The sequence below is a fragment of the Metopolophium dirhodum genome, chromosome 4 (genome assembly GCF_019925205.1).
Source record: "Metopolophium dirhodum isolate CAU chromosome 4, ASM1992520v1, whole genome shotgun sequence".
In the NCBI taxonomy this organism is placed as follows: domain Eukaryota; kingdom Metazoa; phylum Arthropoda; class Insecta; order Hemiptera; family Aphididae; genus Metopolophium; species Metopolophium dirhodum.
In genome coordinates this window covers 31,340,854-31,353,312 of record NC_083563.1, presented here as the reverse complement: position 1 = coordinate 31,353,312, position 12,459 = coordinate 31,340,854, and the positions used below count along the sequence as shown (strand labels likewise).

The 12,459-nt window shown below is 26.1% G+C and overlaps 1 protein-coding gene across 7 annotated transcripts; it reads right to left on the bottom strand.

Annotated features, from left to right (window-relative positions):
• Positions 1 to 548: 548 nt before the first annotated feature.
• LOC132943840 (terminal uridylyltransferase Tailor-like) lies at positions 549 to 10,853 on the bottom strand. Of its 7 annotated transcripts, none has more exons than XM_061012961.1 (6): positions 10,673 to 10,853; positions 10,310 to 10,614; positions 5,924 to 6,142; positions 5,358 to 5,571; positions 3,150 to 3,355; positions 549 to 1,044 (listed from the first exon to the last, which is right to left on the bottom strand). In XM_061012961.1, the coding sequence occupies exons 2-6, from the start codon at positions 10,323 to 10,325 to the stop codon at positions 638 to 640; spliced, it is 1,062 nt and encodes a 353-aa protein (XP_060868944.1). In that variant the 5' UTR covers positions 10,326 to 10,614; positions 10,673 to 10,853; the 3' UTR covers positions 549 to 637. The 7 variants fall into 7 exon arrangements, with proteins under 7 accessions (XP_060868944.1, XP_060868942.1, XP_060868946.1 ...); XM_061012959.1 differs by having other exon boundaries at positions 10,310 to 10,345; XM_061012963.1 differs by lacking the exon at positions 10,673 to 10,853 and having other exon boundaries at positions 10,310 to 10,345; positions 10,438 to 10,655.
• Positions 10,854 to 12,459: the final 1,606 nt, after the last annotated feature.

Sequence of the window (12,459 nt, the reverse complement as noted above, 5' to 3'; positions counted from 1 at the left end):
ATCATTTAAATTGAAACTTGAACTCGTATATTTCGGTAATTTCGGTTTAAGAGCCATTTCATAGTCAAAAGGTCAAAATGACTTTGAAAAGTGGTACCTGCACAACAAATATGATATTAAAAATATGTGTTACTATTTCAAAAAATTGAAATTATATTGGGTATGGGCACAATAAGTGTTAAACATTTGAAAACCGTCAATAAATGTGTATTTCAGTACCTATTCTCTATAGCTCCTCCTGAAAACCCTATTTCAATATGAATCAGTAGACAGAAATATTCCTCTGCAGGGTTAATTTATCCCACAAAATATTATGGTTAGATTAGTTCAAAATATAATATTATTAACAATAATTACAATTAGTTAAAACTTAAAACTATTAGGTAAAATAGGTTGATACACAAATATTATAGGCTAGAATTTATTAAAAATGAACTTATATTTTTTACTAGATTACCTAATAATTGCCAAATATTGAAATACAAAATACATTATTATTATAGACCATCCTAAGAATTAGAAACTTTATAATGTACAAAGTAGAAGAATGTTATTGTAATATTACTATTTATTTGTTATTATAGGTACTTTGACCTGATAAAATATTATGAAATTTAATGAATTATTAGTACCTATTTCACATTGAGTTGGCAGATTTTGTACACAAATCTATAAATAAATTCATGTTTGCATCACTGAGCCAAGGAATAACATTGTTACATAATTTCAATGGGTTCTGCAGTTCGATTCTGTTGAAACTGCCAAAATTAGTGTTTATCAAAGTTTCACATTTTTTAAACTTCTCAATCTGACATTGATAATTGCCTATGGCATTAACTTTAGTAATAAATGTTGAGTAAAATGTTTTTTTTGGAAGTATTTCACCAAGTACAGTACACAGCACATACTTTTGTAATCTGATTGAGTTTGATTCTGAGTAAAATTCAAAAACATAACGAAGTAATTCCAATTTTGAAAGACTTGATTTAGAAATCTTTTTTGGTTTTAATTGATCATAATTAAAACAAATACGTGTATCCCAACCTGATAAAAAAAATATACATGCATATTATTATTATTATTATTATTTATTTATCAATATACGATAGGTATCTATATATAGGTACATATATATAATATAAATTGTAATTCTATATTGTATTTATTGCATATTATTTTTTACATATTTGTCTTATAAATAATTCATTAATTCAATAATTAATACCATTACACATAATTGCACAATGTAGTATAATATAACTATTAGGTACATAAGATATGAACGATAAATACTAATGCATAGTTATGATTTATCTAATTTGAAAGCAATCAAAAATGATTATAAAATATAGATCACCTTAATCTCACCTTAAATAACTACCTAATTTATATCTCACGACTCACAATGTCGTGGGATTCACATAAATATTTAAATTAAGTTATAAATATTATTAGATTAATCTTTATGTAGGTCTGTGTATAATATAATTAATAGCATTGGTTATAAATACTATAATATATTATAATTAAATATATAATAGTATAATATATTGTATATCAATAAATCAATAATTAATTATTATATGAAAAAAGTTAAATATAGATAGCTATCCAGATAGCTACCTAGGCCGGGATAGGCACCTATATCTAATTTGTACCTATTTAAATAAAAATACACGTGTGTTAGTTATCAGTACTCAGTACACACTCACAACCACTCCCTGGGTATTTATAGTAGAATCAAAATTCCACAACGCATAGGGAACAACTTTATCTGTGTCGTAGCGTTTTTAATAATTGGATGACATAAATAAAATTAAAGTTATCAGTTTGAGAACATAAGGATTTTTTTTGTTTTTTTATTTAATTATTAAAAATTATTTGTAAATGCTTTAAAAAAAAAAAAAAAAAACTACAACGACACAGATAAAGTTGTTCCCTATACATTGTGGAATTTTGGTAATTCTATTATAAATACCAAGGGAGTGGTTTTAACCCGCGCAAAACAGTTTTTTGTTATGTTGTTCCTGCATTAATAAAATTGTAAGACGTAGACAACGCATACGGGTTAAAATGTAAAAATGTGTTAAATAACATTTAACAGGTATGTTGTTGCTTACAGAATATTCACTTAAAAAATAAACCGATGGATGTATTGATTTTACAATGAAGTGGTTTTTTTTTGTGGATGTATACCTACACGATAAGTAGTTAACATAATGCTTCGATTTTCAACTTAAGTATCTTTTCTGGTAGGAACGTGAATCTAGTTGGTACTTTAAACAGGTTAAAATAGAAAATTTCAAGGAGTTTTTAAAATCGTCAAGAAAACCTAAAAAAAAATTAAGGTTGGTAAAACAGGAATTTTTACGCAAAATCAGTTTTTGATCAAATCGATTTTGTTTTTCGGTGTAACTCAAAAACTAATAAACGTAGATACTTGAAATTTTGCTCCGAATGTTTATTATTTATATTAAAATTTTCTATATGCCATAAAATTTAAGATAATTCAGCTATTTATAGGCATACAACTATAATTTTGAATTGTATTAGTTTTTTTAAATTATTGTCGATAACATTTTTTCCCTCGGTTAATAAAATTTTATCAAACAAAATTTAATACAAGGTTCCTCATTATAATAGTTGTTGTTAAGGGAAATTAAAAAAAGTTGAGCGTAAATCCACAATAATATTTTTTATGAGCGTCAAAATCACGAAAATTTGCAAATTATTTTGAGTTAGAAATCAGTTTTGTAATATTCTATCTTTGCTCAGAATCATTTTTCGTATACAGTGATTTTATATAATTTAATTCAAATTTAACCCATTCATTACGGTGATCCATTTAGACACCTACTTGCCAACTTTTTATAGATTTTTGTTTTTCATATTATTTCATTATTTAATATTTATAGAAGGTTCATATGCCTTATATAATATAAAATTCATATAGGCAAACATTTTAAAATATGATACATATTAATATATTATCATACTATAGTACGACATATTATATACTAGTATTTATAATCAATAAATAATGATGTTATAAACTAAATTGAATAACATAAAAATATCAATATTTATGATTAGGTATGGTATATAGTCTAAAGGTACTCAAGTTTTTATTGAAAATATCTTATAGGTACCTTCAGTATAAATAGGTGCATGTTTCTGATGCATTCTCCATAAATCTGTAATGGGTGGAACAATTTTATGTTGCATCATGACATATAAAACTAGCCAAATTAGGGAATAGGCGGAAAAATCATCAGTTAACAGTTTGAAAGATACAGCCCAATGTTTAACTGCGATGACTACCCAACGCACTCTTTCATCCATGGACAAATATAATCTAATAAAAAATATAAATTAGTTTATGAAGTATTAAAATATAATTTGATAAAATGCAGGGCTTGAAACCGGTTACCGGTTTTTACCGAATACCGAAAATATACTACAAATTATTACTTATTAACTATATATTTATTTGAATATAATTTATAACTCATAGATAGCCTCCAGATAGGTATGTATTATCGAGATTATAATAATGTTCATTTATAAACACAGAATTGAAAAAATAATATTTTTGCTATTGAAATCTAAATCTACTAAAAAAAAGTATTCGAAAAATATTTGGAAATTTGGAATACTTTTTGTGAAGTATTCCAAATACTTAGGAATATTATAATCATAATCAAATACATATTCTGAATACTTTTTTTTAAGTATTCGGAATATGTATTTGAAATACTTTTAAAAAGAATTTTACCCAAGTCTGCATATTATATTTATAATAAGTTAAGTAAAGTTAAGAGTACACAAGATCGATAAGTTAAAAATGAATAGGGAAAAAAATATTAACCTAACTCAGTTTAAAAAAGTTAATCTACTTTTTTTAATAAGTGTGTTGATCACATAAAGAGTGACTGAAGCTCATTCTAATTTCCTAAATTGAAATAACCATTTTTATTGAAATTTCAATGTAATGTGCACTAAAATGTAATTAAAAGTCATACATTTAAAGTCGAAATTATAATGTTTTTTTTATGTTCTGAGAGGAGCCATAAATGTACCATTGTATTTGTTGGTTTTACAATCGCGTATGTATGGTGTATATTGATTTTTATTATGTCCATCTTAACCTTTTGACTTTTTAAGCAGAAAAACTGATTTAATCTTTAACTTTAAGTGTGGTTTCTGGCAGTGGCAGTGGCTTTAGGAGGGCGGTCAAAGGTACCATACCCCCCTCCCCCAAATTCCAAAAATAAAAAATAGAGAACAGGTATTCTACCTACCTATTATATAATTTAATTTAATATAATATATATACTTTTATTAATACAGTGTAGGTATAATATATATAAATCTGAGGTCCTTTCTATCACTTCGGGGGTTCCACAAGGTTTTGCCCTTTCTCTTTTCATTATTCATCAATGGACAAAAAAATCATTCCCAATTGTAACACCAAATTAAATCTATAGATTACTAGCCTACTTAACTAGATTAACTCGAGTTAAAGTAGTACTTAAAGTAGGTATATGGTTTAACTCGATCGGCCTCCACTTAAATGTCAACAAATGCCAGTCAATGTATTTTTTTCGGAGCAGAAATTACATCGTTCGTAAGTTATCATAACTAGGTATTAATTATATTGTACTGACATCTGTTACAAGTAAAAGAGTAAAAAAGACCTAGGGGTCCTTCTGACCAGTAATCTGCATTACCACCCACATATCCAATCGACAAGTTGCAAACTGAAAAGCCTATAATAAGACATTAGGATTAAATAATATTTCTTGTAAATTTAAGTTTTTAAAAAGTACACCATCAAACTTACAAGACATTTTCAAATACAATTTGTTATACTTATATCTGGGCATGAAGCTGAAGATAACTTACAAATTACTGTAGTCTAGCTGTAAGCTATTAAATATTAAAAACACTCTTGTACTAACAGTAAGTTACTAATACCATAGCCTACAAAAAAAGGTTTAGTTTAGGCACAGAAAAATAGGTTTTGGTATTCGCAACAAACACGTATTATCAGATGTAGAGATTGATTGCACATAATAGCTATTAAAAATAGCTTTATATTAAGTTATTAATGGAAAGTTTTGTTACCTAAATCATTGTAAATCTGTTTTCGAAAAAAAGCTCCCACGAAAATGTGCTGCTCCCCCCCCCCTGAATACGCCACTGGTCCAGATACGAAAAGACAATAGCTCAAGAATAAAGTTATAAACGTTGTATCTTATTTATAATAAAATGTATTGAAATCTCAATCAACTCAAACAATTATGTCAATATAGGTAATATAATATTGTTCTGAATTTGTAATAGCTGGTACTTACTTGATAAGTTCCGAGTTAAGAACAGCAAGACCACTCCTGAATTGCAAATCACAATTAAAATTTGTGGAATCATGTGTAAAGCGCACGATTGGTATTCGAGTTTCTGTTATTATTTCCAATCCAATAAATTCTTTATTCGCGGCTTTAACAAATAAATCAATAAGTTGTAGTTGCCGCGTGTAATCGTCTGAGATTTTTCCTGAAAAGCAATCACCTAAGACACCAAAATAAATAAATACTTTAGTTTAAAGTGCCTATTATTTTATACAACTATAATAGGTAATAGGATAGTATAGGTAGGTCAGGAGTAGGTATAATATATGATATATTTCATAAATACAAATTGTATTTTATTATGATACTCAATGGTGCAATTTCAATGAAAAATCTATAAGTGCTATAACCCCTTAATTTTTTTAATCCACAAAATATAAGGGTGTTAATTTCAAAACGGGATGTGCTTATCACAGACTATACCTCCAAATTTTGCCCATGATTATATACGGGGTGCACCTATTAAAGTATTGAATAATATGTTCGACATTTGACATAAATTATCAACTTACCAGTATCAAAATACAAATCTACATCACTATCATCTTTTGCAATGCCATACATACGAGAACCATAAATATAAACACGTCCACAATTTTCCACACAGCTTTCAATAGAATGTTTAAGTTTTTCGAGCCGTTCTTTGACTACGGGATCGTTATTTATTCGATCGATTGACGTTATTAAACATTCAATTTGATGACAAAATTTGCTTTTCTCGCTAAGTAACTCTATATAAATACAATGACAATTTTAAAGTACAATACCTATAGGTATACCAAGCAGTAAGGAGCAAATGTTTATGCTCTAAAAATTGAAAAGTATGCATGAACTTATGCGCAAAACATAAAATAGGCATACAAATTTGTTAAAATTTTTTTTAAATTCAAAATATGAATCAATAAAATTGCAAAATGCATAATGGGCATTAACTAGTAAAAAAGTTATATTTTTTTAATTTTTTTAACTTAACTATAGTTAGTTAATTTTCTAATTAACTTATAAACTTAACTAGTTTAATTGACAGTTGAAATAATTTAACTTTCTTAAATTTATTTCAAAATAATGCATCAAATTCAAATTTTTTTGAATTTTTTCGTTTTTATGGTTTTATACATACCCAAATATTAATAAGTACTAAAATAAAAATAAAAATAATCCAATACTATAATAATACTTTATGACTTTAAATTGATATTTGATATAAAAAACTTAATATTTTTTAAATTATTAATTGGGATGTTTTGGTATCAGTAGTTTAAATATTTAATAATCATGTAAAGTAAAATAGGTAGGTACATACTACATACACTGCACAGTGCACATTACATTGACATTTCAATAAAAATGGTTGTTTCAATTTAGGAAATTAGAATGAGCTTCAGTCACTCTTTATGTGATCAACACACTTATTAAAAAAAGTAGATTAACTTTTTTAAACTGAGTTAGGTTAATATTTTTTTCCCTATTCAATTTTAACTTATCGATCTTGTGTACTCTTAACTTTACTTAACTTATTATAAATATAATATGCAGACTTGGGTAAAATTCTTTTTAAAAGTATTTCAAATACATATTCCGAATACTTAAAAAAAAGTATTCAGAATATGTATTTGATTATGATAATAATATTCCTAAGTATTTGGAATACTTCACAAAAAGTATTCCAAATTTCCAAATATTTTTCGAATACTTTTTTTTAGTAGATTTAGATTTCAATAGCAAAAATATTATTTTTTCAATTCTGTGTTTATAAATGAACATTATTATAATCTCAATAATACATACCTATCTGGAGGCTATCTATGAGTTATAAATTATATTCAAATAAATATATAGTTAATAAGTAATAATTTGTAGTATATAAGACTATAAGAGTATACCTATATATGAGAAAAAAAGTATTCCGAATACTGTACTCAGAATACTTGTAAAAAGTATTCAAAATACCGTATTGAATACTTTCAAAAAAAAAGTATTTAAAAAGTATTCGGAATACTATATTACTACCCAAGTCTAATAATATGTTAGAAACTTTCTATTTACTAAGTATACGGAATCGGGAATATTGGACATAATATATTATGTATAAGTATATACCTAACGATAATCTTTAAGTATGCATTATAAGTATGATGCATACAAAAAAAGCGGGTAAGTATAGGTGTACTGTAGGTTACAAGTGGGTATGCACTATAATGGATGATATTTAATTTTAATTCAATGAAATATAATATCATTGCATACGAAAAACGATTCTGAGCGAAGATGGTTTGTCAGTCTAGGATATTTTATATTGTTATTACTTATTATTTATACAGTAGCCGGTATTTGTAAATCATTATTCCTATTTCCTAATATGTAGTTTCTTCCTAATCTGAACTTAAAATAACTATAAAAAACCGTGGTTATGTATATTTTTAGATTTTTTATTACAAAATTAACTACTTATACATGGAACCTTGTTTTAAATGTTCAATCCCTAACTGTAAAAGTTGAACATTTTTTACATTTTTAACTACAAAATTGTTTTATATTCGCAACCCACCCGATATCACAAAGCTCATCCAAGAAGAAACCTTCCAAGCCGTGTATCACAAACAATAAATAATAAGTGTCTAGGTGCCTACATGAAATTGATTGATCAATTATTTTTTAAAAGCTAATTAGTATAATTTTTAAATTAAAACATTAGTATTTAATTACAATTATACATTACAATTACTATTATACTTACTACTAGTATAGTATACCTAGTTTTCATTAAAATAATTAACAATAATATTATTTTGTTTTATATCACGATTTTAATAGTCCTCTTATTAGCATTTTTAAAAGATTAGATACCTACCACCTATACATTCATTGATTATTTATTTGGATTATTTGACATATCGATCATTCAAAATATTTTTATTTTTGATTTAATAATCTTTTAAAAATTGTATCTATAAGTAAAACTTGTAAAATCGATATCTAATAAATAATAACAATAATTATTAATATTTAAATTTTGCTTATCGTCAAAATATTATTAGAATGTAATATTTTATTTTAGGGATATATTATAATATATAATATAAAAAAAATTTTTACTGTTAATGTCTGAAAATTATAATATAAATATTAAAAAATAAGTTAAATTTATTTAATATAGTTACCAACCTGCCAATATATTTAAACGTTGAACATATATTGGTTTTTTAATTTGATTTTTCTTTAATATCTACTTGATTCTTAATTTTTTCAATGATATTATATAATATGTATACCTATAGTGTATAACTATACTATAAGTATGTATGTGTAATTAAATATTAATAATGTGATATTTACACTAATTATAGCGTTTAAAAAATATTTGCTCAATCATTTTCATGTGTTTGTTAGTATTGAGTAGTATAAACTAATATATTTGTAGTCCGGGGATTTTAATTTTGATTACCACAGATATAGTATACTATTATTGTGAAAAAAGAAATTTGAGTAAATAAATATACCTATTTCTTTATATTTTTATGTAAAAATATAAGGGGGTATGGGGGTTACTTTTCATGTAATATCAGGTGGGCATACAGCCTTTTAGCAACATTTTAGCCCTAGTTGCGCCACTCAGCCACTGTGTACCACAGAGCGACAATCTCTGCCATGCCAAGAAAATATCGATGTTTTAGCTCGATGTTTTGAAATTTTTGTATATTGTATTGGTATTTTTTTTAATTATTTACATGGGTAAATTATGACTATTACAATTTAATCAGTTGACATTTTTAGTCTTATCACTAATATTCAATTATAGGTATAATAATTATTGTATTGAACAATGATGTCAATAGAATAAATAAATAAATTCCATTGAACAATACTACAATTAGGTACGTTAAAAATTGTATATTAAAATATCGTAAAACATCGATGTTTTCCTCGAAATTCCGATATATCGACACTTTGATGTTTAACGTTTCACCGTAGGTGATGGATAAATTACCATTTATTTCAGAAAAAAATAATGAACATATTTATTATAATGTTATGAGATTGGAGACTATAAAAAGAAGATACAGGGTGATTATTTATGGATGGTCGGTCATCCCCATTTTTCTCTTTAATAGTACATTTATTTAAATTCTGAATTTTAGAATTTTTAAGTATATGTAAAGACCATATTTTCAAATTTCAGTGTCCTGTGGCGAAACAACCATCTACTACAAATTATTAGCGGACGATTTTCTTAAAAATTCTGATGTAGGTATCTAAATCAAAATTCTAATGAGTTACGAGTAGGTAGTTTTTGAGTTATTAAAATGTTTATACTAAGGATAATAATCTTTAAAAATGGATTTATAAAAATATAAACTATATGTAGGTACCTAATACTATTTAGGTAATAGGTACCTATATACTAGCTGTAATATTTATTATACTTGGATTATTTTTACAAATTATTTATATTGAATATTGATAGATCATTAGTAATTTACTATAACTACTACTTAACCTAACTTTTTTGAGCCCCTTTATCTAACCTATTACCATTTTATTCTTACTTCTTAGTACACAAAAACTCGAATATTGATTTATATAGGTACATTAAAATTCCTCAAAAAAATATCTGCTTAATAATGAAAAATTAAAAAGAAGGGTGCTAAAGGATTCGAAAATATTGTTATGAAGTGTATTTAACACTTCCGAAAATCAGAATTTGAATATATGCATAATATAAGCATACAATTTGGGTGAACATGCTTAAAAATCACCCTGTAGGTATACTTCCTTAGTTCAATCTAATAAAATATAAATTATAAGTTATATACTTATATATGTTTGTAAACGGGTCTTAGGATTATGTTTTTAAATATTTAGTTAGCTATACCTACGTATTTCAGTATTTTCCTTACCGTAGATATGATCCATTTTAAATGATTTCTTCGTAACTAAAAGTTATAAGTTGACACAACAAACATAAAAAATGATGAAAATATATTTAAAAAAATTAATTATAATACAAGTAATAATATTATAGTACCTACACACTACAGTGATATATTGTTTCGAAATGTTAATAATATTCTTAGATATATACAACAAGTTACATACAATAAGTAGTTATATCTTTGATAATATTATATCACGGACCACGATTAAAGATGGTTAGCCCAACGAATTTAGAAAAGTGTCTACCGAGATGAATCTTCATTATCAGCTGGAGATTTACGCATTAGCGATTATTTGTTGTAATGACTATATATAAATGCAATTACCTTTCAAATGTAAATTCATACTGTAGTTCCGTCACTTCCGTGATAACCACTATGACATATAAGTGTTAGACGTTAGTGCTTAAATCTCCAGCTGTTTATTTTAACTTAAACTAAATCCGCTGTCGCACGATGATAGTAAAACGCGATAGTTACTATCGTGAAAGCTGCTATCAAGAGAGTGTCATCTTGCGAACCACGAATTAAAATATATATTTTAATTCGTGATAACTGATAATTATAACCGTGTTACGTCGATGTATGATATCAATTGACTATTATCTAGTTATCTATATTCTGTTCTAATGGTACCAACCGTTGTTTTTTTGGAAAGTGCATTTAGATTAACTTGCTAATTAGACATTTAGTATACCTCGGTACCTATCTACTCGATATTTAGTAATTACTAATTAATAGATAAGTGTTCACCATTGCCCATTATACATAATATTATAATATTGATATATTATACCTATACAAATGTACATTGGTTGTACAACCACAGAATAAATTTATGAAAAACGGCAATTTTTAGGCAAAACCAGTTTTTAAGAAAATTGATTTTGTTTTTTTTTGTGTTACCTACTCAAAATATATGCGTCCATAGAATTGAAAGGGTTGACGCAATGTTACATGTATATATTATATATATCGATAAACTTTTTTTATGTTTAAATGTCGAAAAAAATGTTTGTTCAGTCAAAAACTTTGAAAAATTTAATACAATATGATTACTCGTAAGTTTTATTATTGCTAGGTATTTAAAAAAAAATTTAAGTTTTATAAGCAAGGTTTTTATTTAAAAATTCAATATATAAACAAATAATAATAATTTCAGTTATTTTATGGTTATTAAAAAATATTGATTGTGGGTTCTGAGAAAATTGTGTATACATTATTATTTATTATATTTTATAATAAACACAATGACATTTTCAAAACATTTTGATTAATATTGTATGTTAATGCACATTATTATCTGTAATTTCAGTATTATGAAATAAGCATATTGCATAGTCTGTTTAGTGTTTATACTTTATACCATAGACCTATAAACTAATGGACAGTGCTTAGAGAAAGAAGTCAGGGGAACGATATAGTGAGCGAGAAAAGAAACAAAGCAGTAAAACTTGTACAGTTCCTTATGAGGGAGGGCTCATTCACTACTTTATGTTCTTTCTCTCTCAGTTATATGTTTATATTATGATCACTTAGCATTGACGGCAGGGCGGAGTGGAATGCGCTGTCCATTAGCTTATACCATACCTATTACTATATAGGACATAGGTAACAAAAAATAAATTACTATTTATAAAACTTATAATAGGTATTTATATGAAACTAGCTGATCCCGTGCACTTTGTTGCCAATTAAAAGTACCAACTCTATACGACTCAAACTTTGTTCAATTCGTTATTTAATATTCGGTGTATGGTACTATGGTGTTCAAAACTAATCTTAACTTTTCCGTCGCTCGGAATAAAAATTCCTACTCGCAGCACTATATTAACAGGTAGGCAATCTACCTGCGGTAGATCGCGGACCCTGTGCTGTTTGTACGTAAGTGTATGATTTAACTCTTGTGTATCAAAGATGTATTAAGTTTGTCGCTTTTACTTAATTCCACCTACAGTGGATAAATATAATCAATTAATACAAAATCCTAAACCAACCGTACTAAAATCCGACGAAGGAAAAAAAAACAAATTTAACCCTTTTTAAATTAGCCTATCTTCTTCCCAGAGGTCTAATCTACACACAAACATTCATTTTATGTATAAATAATAATA

Bases quoted from the DNA above. Each gene is read 5' to 3' on its own strand.
- LOC132943840 (XM_061012959.1), bottom strand. The intron at 6,143-10,309 runs GTAAGGAAAATA...GTATTTATATAG, and splicing joins TAAAATGGATCATATCTACG to AGTTACTTAGCGAGAAAAGC. The intron at 1,045-3,149 runs GTACCTATAAGA...TTTTTTTATCAG, and splicing joins TGCACCTATTTATACTGAAG to GTTGGGATACACGTATTTGT.